At 39.0% G+C, this 18,013-nt stretch overlaps 3 protein-coding genes across 3 annotated transcripts; 2 read left to right on the top strand and 1 right to left on the bottom strand.

The window, feature by feature from the left end:
* The first annotated feature begins 679 nt into the window (after positions 1 to 679).
* On the top strand, positions 680 to 4,554 carry LOC129588604 (uncharacterized). Its single transcript, XM_055482912.1, has 9 exons — positions 680 to 1,134; positions 1,234 to 1,311; positions 1,462 to 1,736; positions 2,237 to 2,404; positions 2,742 to 2,863; positions 2,994 to 3,156; positions 3,254 to 3,411; positions 3,626 to 3,699; positions 4,156 to 4,554. The coding sequence occupies exons 1-9, from the start codon at positions 987 to 989 to the stop codon at positions 4,248 to 4,250; spliced, it is 1,281 nt and encodes a 426-aa protein (XP_055338887.1). The 5' UTR covers positions 680 to 986; the 3' UTR covers positions 4,251 to 4,554.
* Positions 4,555 to 5,034: 480 nt separating this feature from the next.
* On the top strand, positions 5,035 to 11,896 carry LOC129588608 (SH3 domain-binding protein 5-like). Its single transcript, XM_055482915.1, has 6 exons — positions 5,035 to 5,561; positions 7,077 to 7,139; positions 7,684 to 7,812; positions 10,099 to 10,260; positions 10,380 to 10,553; positions 10,939 to 11,896. Exons 1-6 carry the CDS (start codon positions 5,424 to 5,426, stop codon positions 11,602 to 11,604), a joined length of 1,332 nt encoding a protein of 443 aa, XP_055338890.1. The 5' UTR covers positions 5,035 to 5,423; the 3' UTR covers positions 11,605 to 11,896.
* A 914-nt stretch (positions 11,897 to 12,810) lies between these two features.
* Positions 12,811 to 16,590, bottom strand: LOC129588595 (nuclear distribution protein nudE-like 1-A). The gene is made up of 8 exons (XM_055482901.1): positions 16,086 to 16,590; positions 15,348 to 15,501; positions 15,011 to 15,147; positions 14,796 to 14,841; positions 14,584 to 14,674; positions 13,835 to 14,035; positions 13,652 to 13,740; positions 12,811 to 13,453 (listed from the first exon to the last, which is right to left on the bottom strand). The coding sequence occupies exons 1-8, from the start codon at positions 16,187 to 16,189 to the stop codon at positions 13,397 to 13,399; spliced, it is 879 nt and encodes a 292-aa protein (XP_055338876.1). The 5' UTR covers positions 16,190 to 16,590; the 3' UTR covers positions 12,811 to 13,396.
* Between the last annotated feature and the right edge of the window lie 1,423 nt (positions 16,591 to 18,013).

The following is an 18,013-nucleotide window of genomic DNA, read 5'->3' as shown; positions in this document are numbered from 1 at the left end:
TCGTTGATCTCTAAATTCAATATTCGTTTAAAAGATATAAAATCCCGTAAAATACGTCTTAAAAATTACCTGTGCGCTCAAGAAATGCCCAAAATATTGGCTGCATTACCGTGGGAATTTCTGAACCACAATGCAGCATTAGAAAATGTTTTTCATTTATTTCTACCGTAGAATCTTGCATATGCTTTGCAAGATTTAAAATCTACTCTTAGTGGCATCAGACCACATACCATTTGCATGACAAAAATGAGAAAATAAGTAGATATGGGTCGCGATCGCCGATTTTTACTTGTTTTTGTTATGCACTGTAGCTTCTCAGTTAATTACTAGTAATTAATTGTCTTGAAAGCCACAGATTGGACAATGTACCTCTACGGCTCTACCTATCATTTAACATGTATATATCATAATGTACAAATAGGTTTTTCTACGGAACTGTTTGATTTATATTTCTGAATGAGAGTGCTGATAGAGAAGGTAGCTTATCAGAAACCACAGCTTTGCTTATTTGTTGTTGTTGTATGCTTAGCGCTGATGAAATCGCTTTAGTAAAGATTGCGCACATTTCGGCTGACCTATCGGGAGTTAGCACTGGCTATGGCACAGATAACTCGTCAGCGTACAATAGTCTCATGTTATCTGGAAATTCTCGAGAATTATTAATATGTTGAATATCGCATCCAACGCTTTAAATACGTCATACTAAATTCGATGCTCGCCAGTCAAGAAGCCGGAACGGAGACTATTTAAACTAGCGGAATTTAAACTGTTTAACGTCTGCTTCAAAAATTTTTGTTCAAACAATAATTTGTTGGATATTACGAGAACTATTTAATAGTTCTCACTAAATGCACTAGATGATGCCGGTAGTCTACAAACCATCTAAATTTGTGATCTACTGTCTGTATTTCAAGTATCGTTATTGGCCCTCCTCACGCACATATTCCGTGTATCGTCTGCGGCTTAAAACTCTGATAAAATAATTAATGGAGTTTAATCAGCAGTACGGAAATCCACATGGATTTATCAACCACAGCCTTGCCGGCTGCGATGCGTTTAATATGAGTCAACGTTCGCTGGACACTGGAATGGGTCCTGATGGCCTGGAACAAAATATCGGCTGCATATCTCCCGGTAACTGTAAATGCTTGCGCTGGAAGATTTAATGGACCCGTGCAATAATAATTATATACAGTATGTCCATATTATTACAAATATACACAACTGTTGCAGCTTCAGGAGGCAGCCGAACCGCCAGGAAATCATCAAAACGGCATGACGGAAGCCGCTCGAGAAGGCATTTAGTGTCCAGTGCGTCATATCGTGCTAACATATGGTTACATTCCTTTAAAATTTCGAACAATACTAATAACACGGTTACAGTCTTCCTGCTTTTCTTATTTAATAACACCGATAACTCTGACAACTACCCAGACTGACTTCGAAATTCTTTTCTTGAAGATAAAATGCTCGATCTTCAGGAGAGCGCAAAGAAAGGCGATGCAGCGTTTAAAATGGGAATACGATATGTTAGAGAATTGAAAGATCACCTAACCGCAAGATCGCCGCAGTATCTGTCTCGGCCAATCAGCTCCTTATCACCTTCAGCTAATTCGCCTTACTGCGGTTCTTCGTTTCCTGGATTTTGGCCTCCATATAGCCCAGAAAGTGGCTCTCCATGCGGATCGACTACTGGAGTAAACAGCAGCTTTGGTCACTCTCCGGAATTTACAACGGTCAGTCAGTATGATAATATTTGCACTATCCACGTACAAATTATAAAGCAGCGGTTTATTAAATCGCACTGTTTCAGCAATTTTGCAATAATTTGATATTGCCGCTGCTACAGTTTTTACCTGCAAATACTTGACGTCTTAACCATAACATCATTAGATTCGCTCTACATAATTATATAACAGCGTTAAATTCTTGATTGGCATTTTTTTGACTGCTCCCAGTATACCAGAATTACGCTGGCAGCGGTCAGAAAAGACCAATCGAATAGTTATGTGTATGTACGAATATGGTAGCTACTTTAGCAGATCAATAGACGATAGAAAATCAATTATTTTATACTTTGTTGCTGTTCGTACTTTATTTCTATTGCTACTTATTACTACAGTACTGTTATAAACTTGCGCAAGATTTGCGTTTCCACAAAATCTGTAGCTGATCAAGAAAAGTATCGAACAGGATACTTCAAGACACTGTTGTGAGTGTGTAGTTCTGTACGCAGGGGAACCACAATCATCAAAGGCCATCAAGGTTTCCCTGGGACGCGTCGCCTCGCTCCGGTTCTCCTTTAACGAATTTTTGGCCTCCAGCTAGTCCAGAGAACAGCTCTCCATGCGGACTGACGACTGAAATCAATCGCAATTTTGGCTGCCCTCCAGGATATACAACGGTCAGTATTTATGAAAATACTTTTAACAAACTTGCATGCAATAGTTATAGGTAAAAAAAAAATTTTACTGTGCAGATTGCAGAATTTGATACTACGACCTGTGCGCCGCACATAAACTGATTTACGATCGAGACTTTCTTACAATCTGTAGTTGAGATACAGTGCTGCATAAATCTGACGGTGGTTTTAATTTAACGTTTCAACACTTTTTGCATGTTACCTGCAGAAAAAGCAGACCGTAAGTTTGTTATAACAAAACTGCAATTCTGTTTAAAACGTCACAACGGTACACAAGGTGTCGTCGTGAAGCGAACATATACTTAGCTTCTGTCTGCAGGGAAATCACAGTCACCAAAGGTCACCAAATTCTTATGGGGACACGCCGCATGACTGGTATCATCACGGGAATCCAGCTGAAAATATTCCACTTTCGCCATTGGCACGGTTCAGAGGCTGTGTGTGAGTTAGCCCTAAGCACAATTATAAACAGTTATGTAAAGGGTAAATAGTAATCATTAAATCATATAAATAAATCATATAAATATCATATCATATCATATAAATAGTAATCATATAAATTATGATTTAGTCCGGATTCTGAAGACAGTGAATTGGACTACCCGAGCAGCTCAACCAGCAGCCGAATACCATCGCCGCGCATGGAGCAAAACCCACCGGAAATTTTCGTAATGGATATGTTTTCAGAACCGGAAGTACCGAACTTTAGTCTTCATATCACTGGCAATCAAACGGTACTTATCGTTAATTGAGGATGTGGAGCAGAACATAGTGCAAACTTTTGCATTGCACACGGCGAATTGCAGAAAACTGAGTGCTCTAAAATTGCAGATCCCAGCCGATGTCTGCACTACGCCTGTGAACGCTAGCACAAGTCCAGTAGATTCTTCCGGTGCCGACCGCACGCCTGCCAACATATGTTTTAATCTACTGCAATCTTCCACACGGTCACCGCCTGTCTGGGATTTACCGCCCGATTCAGAACGCCGGTATAGTAATTATGACTCGATGAATTGTCGTAATTCGAAATATCACGGTTTATTACGGATTGACAAAGCGACAAAGTCCTTGATATTCAAGAAGTTTTATGCCTTAGACAGTCAGTAGCAGTAAAAACTTCGTATGTACTTTCGTAAACCTACTCTCGTTCTATCTCAGATTTTGGATATCGTCACATACATGTACTATTGTTTTGCTTTTCAGGACGCATAGTTGGGCTACGTACGAAAAAGAAGCTGCACCAGAAACAGTACCATCTATACATGTGACCTGCGCATGTAAGTGTGTTTTATTACTACTATGAGTGTACACAAGTATGTTTTAGGATTTACGAGGGTAATTAATTTACGAATGCTTTAGGTTTGCGCTTAATATTATCATAGTTCGGTTATAAAATCAGAAGCTGATATATCTACAAAAATATGCGCGTGTGTGTGAGTCTTGGACATGTTGGCACATTTCTCAGAAACAAACACTTACTGAAGTGTATACCAGTTATTTTTTGGTTCTTTTATCGTGTTTGGTTCAGTATCGAATATCGCCTTTGGTTCAATATGTCCAAGACTCACACACACGCGCATATTTTTGTAGATACATCAGCTTTGATTTTATAACCGAACTATGATAATATTAAGCGCAAACCAAAAACATTCGTAAATTAATTACCCTCGTAAATCCTAAAACACAATATATGTACTAACTAGTCACAACTTTGAATCTGAATATCGTTATAGGTGGTAAAAATTATGGCCACACGGATTTACACGACTGCACATTCGACACAACTTTTGGAACTGTCACTGAACATTTATTCCATCCTAACATATAACTTCTGAGCATTCCATGTTATCTATCTAACAAGGTGTTAAGACATTTCCAATCCTATGGAGATGAAATTCTGGATAATATCAGAGCTAACGAAGCATAACAGCATACCCATTATTTTTGAAATCCTTTTTTTTGTGTTGCCAGCATTAATACGTGTCCGTTTCACAAATTTATTTAATGGTTTTTATAATTATCTGTTTATTGCATGCACCATTTTTTACTCGATCTCGGTGTTGTAACTGATTCACTTGTTGGATTTCGAGTTCGCACATGTCGATCGCGCACATTTCTTAAAGAATAAAGATGTATAACATTACTAATATTATTACCTCAAGTTCGGTTGTACGATTTTTGTTCTGTACGGATTTAGATTATTTTAATCTGCAAATTTCTAGTGGTATAATATAGTAGGAATATGAATTAAATTGCCGCTGTCTACCTTTATCGGATCACGATGGGGCTTAACGATAAAATTAGTTCGATTCCTAATTCCATAAGTTTGGGAGCTTTCCCCAAAATTTAGTGAATGCTTGAAGTTGTTTATACCTATAGTTCAATTACACAGCGAGGCAAGGATGGTTTACAGAAAATACATAAAGCATAAATATAGCGGCAAAATGGGGCATAGCCGATGAATAATAAGCTGACCATGTTTATGACTCAATATTGATTGTTCCAATTTGTCCGGTCTAACTCATGTACGAATGCATTTTACAAACGCTACGTTAAAGCGCCGTTGAACAGATGATTACGCCGTAGATTTGTAGACAAGTTTTTGCAGCGCAGCACAAGCACACAGCAGCGACCAGTATTGCACGTACTGCACTCGCAACGATAAGTTAAATTTTGAGTGCCATTTCTGGCATTTCAGTGCATTTCTTTACTTTTTATCTCTGCAGTGTGCACTAGTTTGTACGATTCGGATTTCCTTCAGTTTTAACTTTGTACTAATTCTGTCTTTTTATACCTTTAATTTATTCAGTTTCTTTCGTTTTGCAAAACACATATCATTGAAGCTTCGCCTTCTCTGTTTCGCTGATGAATTCACCTGGCACTAGCTAGGTGAATTCCAGGCCGAACTGGCTTGTGAAGAGGGAACACTGGTCGGCTGTGGCATTCCTCTGCTGGATGTGCAGCATCCCTGACGGCCTGGCGTTTTCGCCGTATCTTCGAGATGTTCCAACCTGGAGATGTGGAATCCCTGAAAAGCTCGGATTCCGCTAGCGAACTCGAAGCGCCAGAATTCATCGATAACAGCCTCGATGGCGATGATATCGATAACGATACGGAACATCTGGACCCCCGTGTACAGGTACTGTACTACAACTATGTGGGCTCAGTGCTAGATAAACTGAAATATTTTTTAGTTTCAGAAGAAACGTACGGTATTTGCGTAATTTTCAGAATTATATAATTTAATGTTAAGTAACTTTGCTCTCTGTACGAAGACTGTTTTGCAGGTTGCTTTGCAGGTTGCTTTTGGATTCGCAAAAGTTTTGAATTTACCGTTTACGGTTTGCTGTTTTCTAGCATTGTTGTGATTTTTCTTAAAAATGTTAATTTACAGTATATGCCAGTAGCAATTTGTAGTGTCTTTCTTCTACTTATTATTTCTACATGGTTTTGAATGATAAAAAAATTTATAAAGTTGCAATAATCTGCGAAATATTGAAAGGTTTTCGTAATGCTATAAATATTATTCGAGGCAGAGTGTTTGGATAACAACATAACGTTGCACGAAAGAGAAATCCGAAGTCTAGAGGGAAGTTATGGATGTTTTACCTTGCTTGACAATATTTTCAGTTAAGCACTTGCAACTTCCATTTACCGTTTCGGTCAAGCACCATTTGTAAGCGCCTGTTCGTTTGTAGGTGAACTAATTTATTGAAATTTGATCTTATTTAATTGAGTTCAACCATGACCGCTATACAGGTACAGGCTACAGCGAAGTCGCAGTTCGTTTGTGATACGTTGCATTACTTTCATACGTACGTAGTTTTCGCTCTTATCAATTTATTTATATTCGTTATATTCGCTGGATTTAGCTCGTGATTGTAATGCATGATAGTTCGTTTCTTGTAATCTACTAATACAAGTTCGTCTCGGACATTTTTCGGATTTAGATTTTCCAGTCCATTTTGTCCGTTTTTCGTTGCATTTTTGCTTTATCGATCTTAACGTAACAGTGAGACTTTAAGTATTTCCCGGCATGCGTTTTTGTGGGTTCGGTGCATTCTTAAAATGCAACGTTCCTTGTCCCGGAAACGATCAAGATCGAGAGTTGTACCGCTCCCAGTTCAAAGTGCATGTAGCTGGCTGGTTGGAATTTGAATAGTATCCATCGTCCATCGACAGCGTTGCAGCAGATTGTAGAACTGTGTATCTGAAAAGCGCATTATCATGAACTTAAGTTCTAAACTGCAAAAGCGCACATGTTTTAGCTGTAATTCTAGATCAGTAGCATCTCTTTTGCACCCATTTGTATCGTCTCTGGAGTGTGTTTATTAAATAACCATGAGCGGCATTTTTGAACAATTGCTTTGATAAAACGTGTTAAATATTGTCTCAATTAAATCAGGCATCAGTTATACGGTGAAACCGTGATAGTGCTTATTATAGTAAAGCTATGGAGTTGCGAAGCCGGTTGTGTCCAGCCAAAATAAACAAGCATGTAAGGTACAATAAAGTGCACATTGCAGCGACCGGAAGCTGTTAATTATTTCCATGCAGCCACAAAGTGTTGCACTTGTAATTTCCTGTGGTGTCTGCACATTCTTTTGATGTGTGATTACTATGTCTTATAATCCCTTGTTGTATATTTTGTTAGGGTGAACTGGAGAAACTGAATGAAGCAGCAGAAGCAATCAACAGGCTGGAAAAACAGCTGGATGTAAGTCGTTCGTTTGAGGAATTTTATTGCTAACCGAAAGAACGATGTCGTAATATCTTCGTGTGGAATAATAAATATATGTGCGATAACGGTAAATTGGAGTGCTGTTCACATTTTCTTATCAGGCAAGTTTGCCCTGATTTCATTTACGAGGGTCAGAGATTTGCTGGATAGTTAAGAGTTATCGGTAATCATAAGATTTAATGTTTTATATTGTTTAAATCTGCCATTTTAGTTCGTTTCGTTGAATACGGTTTGCGTGTTGGCCTGATGACACAGCTGCAGTTCAAAGTTTAAGCACGATCTGTTCAAATAATTACGTAAACATACTCTGGAAAGTGATACTGCGAAATTGCAGTGGTAACCTACAGACAACGATGTGTATTATTATACTCGTAGTATATTTTCTGCTTACCATTGTTCTTCGTCTTACAGTATTTTTACACTATTTGCATGCTTTTAGCTTAAAAAATCCGCTTTTAGCATTTATTTGACGTTTTGATTTCCGTTGCCATTATGGAGCACATTCTCTTGTTGTTTTCAGGAAGCCAAAGCAGCGGGGCGACAAGCCTTTTACCACATGACTCACACTTTGCATGATTTGAACAACAAACTTGGAAAATGTGTGCAGAAATCTCGTCCTTATTATGAAGCGCGAGCTGATCTGAAGAAAGTAAGTCTGGTTTTTCTTTTGCCTGGTTAATTTGATGATTGCGGCTATTAAGTGGACCGAATGTAAGAGAGATTAATGATGCTGGTGATGCGTATTTAGTACATTTTTTGTGTACAATATACACCCATAGTTGATACAAAACTGTGCTGATGCCGATGTCTGGTTTTTGTATACGCTGTCGGTGTTTGTGGCGTGCGTAAAGTGTTTACTTTTACGATATACGCTGTCCTACACTGCGTGATAGGCGACAGTAATTTCGGTCGTATACAATTGGCGTTTATCTAATTATTATCACATACTGGCTGCAATACTGCGTAATAGTGCTAGCAAGTGTTTATTACTGCACAAATAATTTTTGTGCGTCCATGTGCATGTGTGTGTGATGTGGCATCTTCATCACATGTTAACATGGATAAACATCGCTGCCAGCACTGTTCAACGTACTGCAAAGGAATGTGCGCGCCGGTGTTTTAGTTACATATTTTCCTCGTTGAATAGTTTTTATCAGATGATTTGTAAGAACTGCAGTTATGCGACTTATGTTCGGTGCTCTATTGATTCAAGCGTTGGAAACTTAGATCGCTTCCGGCGACATGCAAGATTCTGAACGTTTCAGTGTTGAGTTATGTGGATTTCCGAGAGATTATTAAGCGGAATTTAAAAGGAATGCGGCCGTTCTGCGCACTGCCGTTGGTTTAACGAATTTTTCCGACAGTCACTGACACGGTATAACGAACGTTCTACTGGAAATGAAATCCACAACAATTTTTATGGACAATAGTGTTATTAATTACGTAACTAATTATTTTAATGAAATTAGTATTTGCTGTCCCTATGAATTCTTTATTTATATATACTTTATAACTATATCGTGAAGCCGGTTTGTTGGTACTTCGTAGCAGAGCTATAATATTACGGATAAAAATTGTTCAGATCAACAATAATTCAATCACCCAAGGCGTTGGCAGTTAATTGTTGTGAGCAAGGCTGAATTCAGTGAAACAAAAACGGATTTGGACGCACATTTTGCATCATCCGGTTGTCAGTTGATATTAACGACTGGAGAACTGCTTGTAGATATTTAATTAATAGACAGATGTGCGGATGCGCAGATGATATTCGTCCGCACTAACATTTTCTGATCATGGCTAGGCGATTGTTGAATCATCTATCTGACGTGAAATGGCTGATTTATGGGATGGAATCAGCTGTTCTCTGGCTTTTGTGAGAGTTTTTTAATACTATCATAGTTAATTATTTTTGTTTTGATTCAATGGGACTTCACAGTATAACTTTTTATTATAAGACTAAGTTAGATAAGTAAGTTTAAACACTTTTGACGAACTTATGAACTAGAAAGCACCCTCAACTACCCCCGGATGATAATTTTGTCGGTTAATACTAGACTACGCGTAATTTTCGTTTTACCCTGTGCGGTATCCGGTGTAACATCTTTACAAAGGCGTGTAATCATGCCATGAATTTTACATTGTAGATTATAATGCCGGCAGCCGGACCATTACAGTACTGTACAAGAATGTTATGGCTTTTCTTTTCAAGCGTTTTCTTGCATTGCATTTGGCAGCTTGACAACAGAATCATAAATACACCATGTGTCTTACTCGAGGGCCACTGGGAAACTAAAATAAATATGAAACTAACATGAATAAATAACATTTCGTGGTATTGAAATCCTGGTCACGGTTGCTGCATGTTACTAACAGAAGAAAAGTAATTTGCCGCTTAAGGCTGGCTTTTCGTTGATGAATAAAATATAACAATCATTAAGTTATGCAAAACATTGATTTGTTCTGGGTTGAACTCGTACTAAATCAAGGTTGAATGGCGCGCATTAATCAGTACAATTAATGATCGTAATAAGGCTGGAAAATTCCGCTACACACTTCTGTCTGCAATCTAATCTGCATTTCAGTATACTTTGTACTACGAGTTTTTGCAGTTCATAATACATACTTGTAGTGAGGTGAGAGAACTTGCATTTTGACATAAGTAGTTTTTGAGGAGTCAGAACCCCGACATTTAACTTTCGAAAGTGTAAATCTCACTATGCACAGGAACGTTGAATTGCTATCCGTGATTTCGCATACTTGGTCCAGAAACAATTAGCGCCCAGTCCCAGTCGCTGTAATTTCTATGGCTCCGTCAGGGTTATGTCCGAACATTTTATTTCAACTTAATATTGTGTCACTCTGTTTTAAGGGAGAACAATGCAGACGCATATAATTTGTTTATATGGTTTCTTTATATTTGTGTCATCAATTTCAGGCTCAAACGGAACTTCAGCATGCCGCTTTGTTATTTGAAAAATCCAATGCCGGCCTAAAGGCCAGTAAGGAAATCGTCAAACTGACGGAAGAAGGCTTAGTTCGCCAAGGTGGGAAACTGGACGAAACATGGCAAGAAATGCTCAATTATGCCACGAAAAAGGTGAGAGTTCGAACTGCATAGCAAATAAGCTTTTGTGCGGCATGCCGGTGATAAATATCAGAAAAATTCGTTCACGTTTAAAGCTCGCCGGTGTATGTTGACATTTTCGTGTGTCACAGGTTACACACTGCGAGGTGGACCTGCGACAGCGCCAACGCGAACACTGGCACGCTTCAAAGCTTTACACTGAGTCTGAGGAGAAAGTCAAAGCACTGGAAAAGAAATTTAAATCATCCATTAATAAATCAAAACCGTATTATGAACTTCGCGCTCAAATGAACCACTTCGTTGAGGTAAGGCTCAAGTTGACACAACTGCGTAGAAAATCGTGTACTGTATGGCGGTATTCTGAAATAAACTGAGTTAAGGAAATTCAAATCACGGGTTCTCACTCTTGACCCACTCTTGGTGAAAAATAGTTCACTTTGCTATTTGACTGTCTGGTTGTTTAATTAGTTTCTGAGTGTACATACATTTCGAGAGCGGTCCGGAAAACGAGTTATCGTTGTCGTTTTTATCTGACGATAAGATTTTTCAACTAGTTGCGAACTTTACTGTTAGTGGACTACAGTTTTCATATGTAGTGCTTGACATCTGGAGTAGGTAGACATTTTTAGAGATAGTGGATTATAGCAAGCGCATGCTGCGGTGAATGATCTTGACTTCTTGGCATTGCAGAAGGAGAAATTCAAGGTACGCCAACTAGAGCGTTCAATTTCTCAAGCTAAGATCACCTACGCGGACGGACTGGCTAACCTTGAAGGAATCAGCGAGCAGATCCATCTGCAGCGTCGGATGCGCGATGAATTATTGGCACAGCGCGATAGTGGTTGCGGCACCATCAGCGATAGCCATTCATTCACGGACAGTCTGGATTTGACCAGTCTCAGTGATGGGCCGGCGGAGAGCATCGAGGCGGTGCAAACACCGTCGGAGCGCCACCAGATGATGTTGGACACACTGCACGACATCATTTGCCATTCCAAGGGGGATAACAACGGGACTGATAGGGCAGATAATGGACGACAGTCCTTCTCGCGATCCACCCTGGATCTGCGCGATAAGACAATCCAGCCGGACATGGCAGCAGCGGCGCCGACGGCTGTGCGATCTCATTCTCGAATAAAAAATGCTCAAAGTTTTCCATTGTTGACAGCGTTAGAGCAGGAATTGACAAGGCTGCAGGTAGAGAGTGATGTGAAGGGGGAGGGGCAGAAGGGTGCCAAGAAGTCCCTGCAGACCGTGATGTCGGTGGATTCTGCCATGGACTCGGGGGAGGAATGTGAATTGAATGGGGACGACGAGGAGTTAGTAAATAAAGCGCAACTGCAGCGTGTGATGTGATCATGTTTTTTGTATCTTTTTTTGCGATATCGTATATTGTTTTCTACTCGTTTTTCGGCTGCATGATAGATAGGCGAACGATGTAGACAAAATAGATGTAAGAAAACATAACCCGAAACTTAGAGCTTTCATTTTTATGGTTTGGGTCTGCCAATCAATTTCCATTTGTGAGGCTTTTTTAGCGTAGTTGTGTCATTCTGTTGGATTCTGAGCGACCGGTTCTGGTAACGGGCAGTGAATACGCCGGTATCTTGGGCTGATCTTGAATAAAGTATTGATTCAATATGATTAAATTAAATACGGAACTAAACACAAACGGTATCGGCTGCATCTAACTAAAATCAAAATTGTAATGCCGTCGAACAGTCGCCGTCGTTACAGTTCAACTTTTTATCGAAATTTTTGAGGCTAAAAAGTCAAGCATATAACGAAATTAAAATTTGATTAGTTAGAACTTGGGGCTTGTTAATTGTTACCTAGAGTAGTACATAATGTATATACGGGTTCAAATATTCTGATTTGACTCAATTCAAAATTCAAATTCCATTTTATGTTTGGGTCTACCAATCAAGATCTCCATTTGCGAGATTTTGTTTGCGTAGTTGTGCCATTCTTGTATTTGCAGTTTTTTCTACTAAACGCTACAAAAAGAAGTAGGTTGCAGAATTCAGCAAAGCAGACGGTCAGATATAAGCACCAAATAAAACTACTTGTAAAAATCTACATTCGACACATATCTTGAATTAATAAATCATGATTCATGCCGTGATTTTCTTGTACGAGTATAACAAGTTGTTTGATGTTTTTGCACAGTGTGAAATATGATGATGAATTGATGAGCGACAAACAATAAGATTTCCATTATTGTAATTGTAAGGTGTTAAGGTAATGAGTGGCATTCTGAATGGTATTGCTGACGCTATTTTCCTGCGAAATGAATCTTTATTGGCCAATACTCACTAACAGTCAATCAGTATACCGGCCTAAAGTTTGCAAAAAATTTTTAGAGGTATGCAGTAATCTATGAATATACTTTGTAATATTGCAGTTCATTTGCCTCTAAAGGAACTACGACAGTACGACTGCGTTCTCGACCTACATAATTATAACTGTTATGTCCATTTCATCCCTAAATGACACTCCAGCATCGACATGGATTATTACTCCTGGGAACGGAAGCCGCAAAACCATATGGAGTCACCAGGTCGGATATTGTTGTTACATTATAGTCGGACAACGGCATAGTTTTGGCCATACCACAGTTTCCCAATTTTACCAGTACCAAGTATGGCTAGAAAACTTCTGCTTCAAGTTTCACATTTCAGCAAAACTATAGAAATTTCAAACATTTGTTCAAATATATTGAACTAATGAAATATTGAATAATGAATTACCAAATGGGACACGGGCGCCAAACGGCCTATGCTACCAGAATTATAGAATATTATAGAAACAGAACACTTACATGTCAGTACATATTGGAAACGGCTAATAATGGGCAGTTCTAGTTTCAGTGGAGTGTTAAAAGTACACCGTGACTTATCAATAAACAAACTTATCAATAATCCAGTTATATCCAAAAGAAAACTGGAAAGCCACAATTATGGAAAGCCACTGCAATTTTTATGCTTATGTGGGACAACATCTTTAATCACTGCAGTACTTCCAAAAGTTCCGTTACTTAAAACATTGGCCGTGAATCAAAACATTCTGCCCGTGTACTTATTGGGAATTCTCCTACTGACGGTTTCTACGCTCATGGCCTGCTTGTGAACTTCAGATACACTTGGCGTCAAGGTGTTTCCACGTGCGATTTGGATGTAGCATTCAACAGCCCGGATTCCAAGTTCTGAAATAAATAGTTACGTAAAAGCTAGAAGCAATACACATTAATATGCAGCGTACTTGTAACATAATTATGATGTCAATATAAGTCAATTCAAACGACGCACAGTGGTAATCTTCGAAATACTTATGCCTTTCTGCGAACACGAAACAGTAACACATATCCAGCAATTAAATACGTAGCTTACATTTGCACACATACCGTTATCTTTCTAATAATCTGGATAATCGAGCCGGTAATATTGCCAATGACCTTCTTATTGGATATGCCGCCATGGAACGAGAGCGAATCTGCAAAATTACGGATTCCTAATAACATAAGTATTAATAATTATCGGCATTAAGATTTTGCAGTAATCCGTCGAATTCGTACAAAGTATATTACCTTCTGTCACAGCTACAGAAGGCCAGAATTCGAAGTGACCAAGGGCTAGTGCTTGTAGTCGCATAATATCAAAATCGGGATTACTGATAGCCATATGACAGTCATCAGGGACAGGTTGGCAGTGTTGTCCGCAGTACGATGGATCGGTGTGACTCATTTCCTGACCCGGTTTCCCTTTTGCTCCTAATTCATCCTGTAAATCTGTAAAGGAAGGATAGCTTTAGCGCTGCACGCTGTTAATGGTTTTCGCGATGCCAAAGTCCAATTTCAAACTTTTAATCAGGACGAAACTGCCCCGGGTAAAGTGTTGCTTCCGTCGACGACGAATTCCCATATATTTATATATGCAGTTAAAATACGAGTACTTAATAATTCAGCATGATAATGCTTGATCGATTTCTTACTTACACTGTCAAAACATTATTTCGAATGCATGGAATTTAGTGAAATATTTAATTGTGCCCTTTCAGTCTCAACCGGTTGTTCTCTAATAAAATGTATTATTCTGTACTGCAGTATATCTTGTAAGCGTTACAGAGTACTTATATCAAAGTTGTTAGAAACCCTCAAAACGGTAATCGTTAAAGGTTTAGCTTGCTATGCAAAAACTGGATAGGAAAATAAAGTAGCTGGCTAGTGTAAGAACGCGCTACCGGTCCTTCGTGATCAGTTGCACAATGCGGGATAACAATGTTTTCCTTTATGTTTTGCGAGAAAACGTCTGCCAACGTAACCGGATCATCACTCACCCTTGAGTTCATCGCGTAGTCTTTGTTCGATTTCCTTTTGAGATAGTGTGTGCTCGAGCTCGTTCTCCAACACCGCTTTTACTTCCATAAGCTACGTACCGGCAAACAGTAACGTTTATTTATTTCGAACACTTGGTTAGTGTTGAAAATACTTATCCAAACACAATACAAGTGCCAGGCTGTTGCACCTTGTTGATTATGTTGTGCATTACCTCTTCGATGCGCTTTGCGTTGTCTGCCAAGGATGCGGCGAGGTTCCTAAAATGTAAATGACCTTTTAGCTTTTGGCTGCACTAGCTACTGTTGTTTTTCTTGTATAGTAGAACAAAAGCGATAGTTGCAACAAAAGTAGCTTTTCCGCTTAACATAGATCTTAAATTTTGCAGTCAGTAAAAAAATAAAGGGCATGTGCATTGTGCATGTGTACCGATTAGCAGTTTCTAAATCATCATTCTTCTGTTCCAGCTCTCTTCTGTATTGGAAAAAAGATTGCCTTTGATTTTCGTATTCTTTAATCTGATTTTCTAATACGACTATCCGCTTGGAGTGACGCTCCTCATGGTCCTGCAATAAAATGCTACTTCTAGATCTGATTACTGTACCTAATTAAAATAAAAGCTCAATTAATTATCTAATTATTAAGGAAGAGTTGTATAAAAACATTCTGGTCGCATCAACCGGCGGTAATTGCATCACAATAGACGTGTTGTTGGTCTAACATGAACAACAGTATGGTATTCATAAAATGCAAAATCATTACTTACCTTTAGGCTGCGGTTTTCAAGCACCAAGGTTTGCGTATCGGTTTTCAGTTGATCAGAGTAATGTTTATATTGATTTAACTCCTGCTCAAGTTCATGCTCTAATTCACGGCTGCTCAGTGTAAACTCATCCAGCTCCACTCGAAGATTTTCATATCTGTAACGATACGGAATGCTTAGTTAATCTCGGAAGAATAAATGCCAGACTGATATTTTGATTTCATTAGACACAAATTACGCATATTGGGTACATTTTAATTGTTTCGGCAGCATTATATTGCGGTAATCAGGCATAAATGCCAATTTTATCATCAGAAATTACGAGTACATCAGAAATTTTATGGTGCTAACTGCCGCGCTTCTTGCTCATATAATTATAGGTATGGTCAGGCAATAATTTTAATGTTACACGGAGAACGTGAATAATACCGAAGTTATAAGTGAGTTCTAAAATTTTAAAATGTAACTTCGAATAAAAGCACAGAATTAGTTAGTTCAGCATATTTAAACTCAGTTTAATACAGTAATTTATGCTGTTTGACAATATGACAAATTTCAATCCCAACTTACAAGTTAGTTAATGCAACGTTTGCTAATTAAAATCTGGTGACATTGAATCGCATGGTCGAGTTACACAAAATATGCTAATGATACTATAAAGGATCGAAACTGGGATCTTTTGAATATCCTGTTGCCTGTTACAAGGCTACCGGAAGGCTGCAAATTATTTTACGGACGCACCTGGCTTTCCAAACAGCGCATTGACATTTCCAGTCTGCGTCCGACTGGTCACTGTCTGCGCGCGTTAAAGGGTCATCCAGCCGCACAAGTAGCAGATCTTCCATGATAAAAACAGAAGGTGTGAGCAATAAAAGGGATAAAAAAATGTTGGAAATGAATGAATATTAAATTAAAATATCGAGTGTAAATTAAACGGAAAAAGATTCGTAGGATTTCGTTGAATCAGAGATGTTTGACGGCAGGACTGCGTGCAAACGTCACACCTTCACTGGGCAGTCATCGATCGCGCGACCATATCGTTATAAATATAAACTTTACTACACCGTGGTAATCCCGTGGTAATGAATGGTTTACCGCTACAACTTCGTGCAACGAAGTTACCGCCGTGGTTGCAGAACTAGCGGCAAATGCAATAAGTTTCTGTACTCAGTTCCTAACAAGACCTTACGCATGCCCTTTCCGACATGCACATTGCACAAAGTCTTTTGTTGTCCAGTCTCTATGCACATTTACTATGAACTTTTGCCGACAGTCTTGCTTCATACATTAATCATAGTGAACACCGCTGCAGCCGCAGTTGCCGTATAGAAGTATACGTACGCGTAAATATGTCGCAGCGGAAGACACCAAGTGGATCTGGAGTGCCGCTGATCCAATGCTAGGACGTACAATCTGTCCGCGCACTGCATAATAAACTACGTTTGTAGCAAGTAAGGCTTCAACTACAATGTTTTACAGCAATCGAACAAATAACGAATGCGAGCTTTTAATTTGTGTGATGACCACCATAGCGCGTGTGGGATAATGCTTGCAAGATAGTATGTACAAATCCTGTACCATTGTGTCCATCTCCGCAGTCGGCGAAATGGGCATTAAATGGTTCTTTGGCAACAGGGCTTCGTTAACGTTCTAAACACAAATCATTACAGAACCATGAAAACCAGGAACGGGAATAATTTACGGTACTTACTTGTTAAAAACCTGACAGCCAGCTGTGCAAGTTTATAAGCTGCCTGTTTACGGCAGTTATGCTAATCACAAACTGTCAAGCGAAACACTACGCATATGGCATACAGTACTTCTACAGAGGGTTATTCAGCCAAGTGTGTTCACTTTTTGAAAAATTTATACTTAGTCACTACAAGATCATATTATTTTTCCAAATATTTTTTCAGACAGCCACAACATTCAGTCATACTAAAAATTTGATGCCGTCAAGATTTCAATATCCTTTGGCACAATAAAAAAATTAATGCGTGACAGACATGTTTCAAACAGTGGACCAGTCCAGGTATTGCAACTGCCTTCCCTTTGGATAAAAAATCTTTTAAAATTTGGGTTCTCACCAAAATCAATCGAAAACATCTCAGGGGTACTCAATAAGCATTTTTCTAATGGAATAACTAGTTTTCACGATTGGGAAGCAGCTTCATTGTTTTCGCGGCCCTGCGTCCCGGGAGCACTATCCTGCTCCGGGATGAAGTTTTCTTCCTCGCCTGGCTCGAGCCATGGAACGTCTTTTGCAGGCAATAGACGTTTAAAACGGTCGATAAAGACTTGCACTACAAGCTTAGTTTGGGCAAGAACGAAAAGGATTGCTGCTGTTAAGTGTATAAGAATTCGCGCAACGGACATGGTTCCCGCGGGTTTGTTCCCTTTTTCGTGATTTTTCCAACCGTTCCTCCACACTTACCCGCAAAGGAATGACATCAATTTTTCCATAAAATAATCCGGATCGACGTTTTTACAAGTTGTAAACATCTAGACTTGAGAAAAGGACTTGCCTTTTAAAGCCAGCGAAATAAAAGCGAAATTTCGACTGGTCAAGGATTTGAAGTCGACCTCTTCTGGTCAACAGCCAATATGTCAAGCATTCTAGGTTGGATTCTCACCAAAATTTGCAGTATTCTATGGTACTGACTGGTGAT

The sequence above is a fragment of the Paramacrobiotus metropolitanus genome, unplaced genomic scaffold, assembly GCF_019649055.1.
Source record: "Paramacrobiotus metropolitanus isolate TYO unplaced genomic scaffold, Prichtersi_v1.0 Parri_scaffold0000030, whole genome shotgun sequence".
Taxonomy (NCBI): domain Eukaryota; kingdom Metazoa; phylum Tardigrada; class Eutardigrada; order Parachela; family Macrobiotidae; genus Paramacrobiotus; species Paramacrobiotus metropolitanus.
Note: the sequence above shows the minus strand (reverse complement) of the source record. Positions and strands in the feature narration are given on the sequence as shown.

What these genes read in the sequence shown, in the direction of transcription:
- LOC129588604 (XM_055482912.1), top strand. Translation starts at nt 987, where the DNA reads ATGGAGTTTAATCAGCAGTACGGAAATCCACATGGATTTATCAACCAC. An exon ending in CCGCCCGATTCAGAACGCCG is followed by an intron (nt 3,412 to 3,625) that starts GTATAGTAATTA and finishes TTTGCTTTTCAG; the next exon opens with GACGCATAGTTGGGCTACGT. An exon ending in TATACATGTGACCTGCGCAT is followed by an intron (nt 3,700 to 4,155) that starts GTAAGTGTGTTT and finishes ATATCGTTATAG; the next exon opens with GTGGTAAAAATTATGGCCAC.
- LOC129588608 (XM_055482915.1), top strand. Translation starts at nt 5,424, where the DNA reads ATGTTCCAACCTGGAGATGTGGAATCCCTGAAAAGCTCGGATTCCGCT. An exon ending in ATCTGGACCCCCGTGTACAG is followed by an intron (nt 5,562 to 7,076) that starts GTACTGTACTAC and finishes ATATTTTGTTAG; the next exon opens with GGTGAACTGGAGAAACTGAA. An exon ending in AAATGAACCACTTCGTTGAG is followed by an intron (nt 10,554 to 10,938) that starts GTAAGGCTCAAG and finishes TTGGCATTGCAG; the next exon opens with AAGGAGAAATTCAAGGTACG.
- LOC129588595 (XM_055482901.1), bottom strand. Translation starts at nt 16,189, where the DNA reads ATGGAAGATCTGCTACTTGTGCGGCTGGATGACCCTTTAACGCGCGCA. An exon ending in TTCTGTAGCTGTGACAGAAG is followed by an intron (nt 13,741 to 13,834) that starts GTAATATACTTT and finishes GTAATTTTGCAG; the next exon opens with ATTCGCTCTCGTTCCATGGC. An exon ending in AGATTATTAGAAAGATAACG is followed by an intron (nt 13,454 to 13,651) that starts GTATGTGTGCAA and finishes TATTTATTTCAG; the next exon opens with AACTTGGAATCCGGGCTGTT.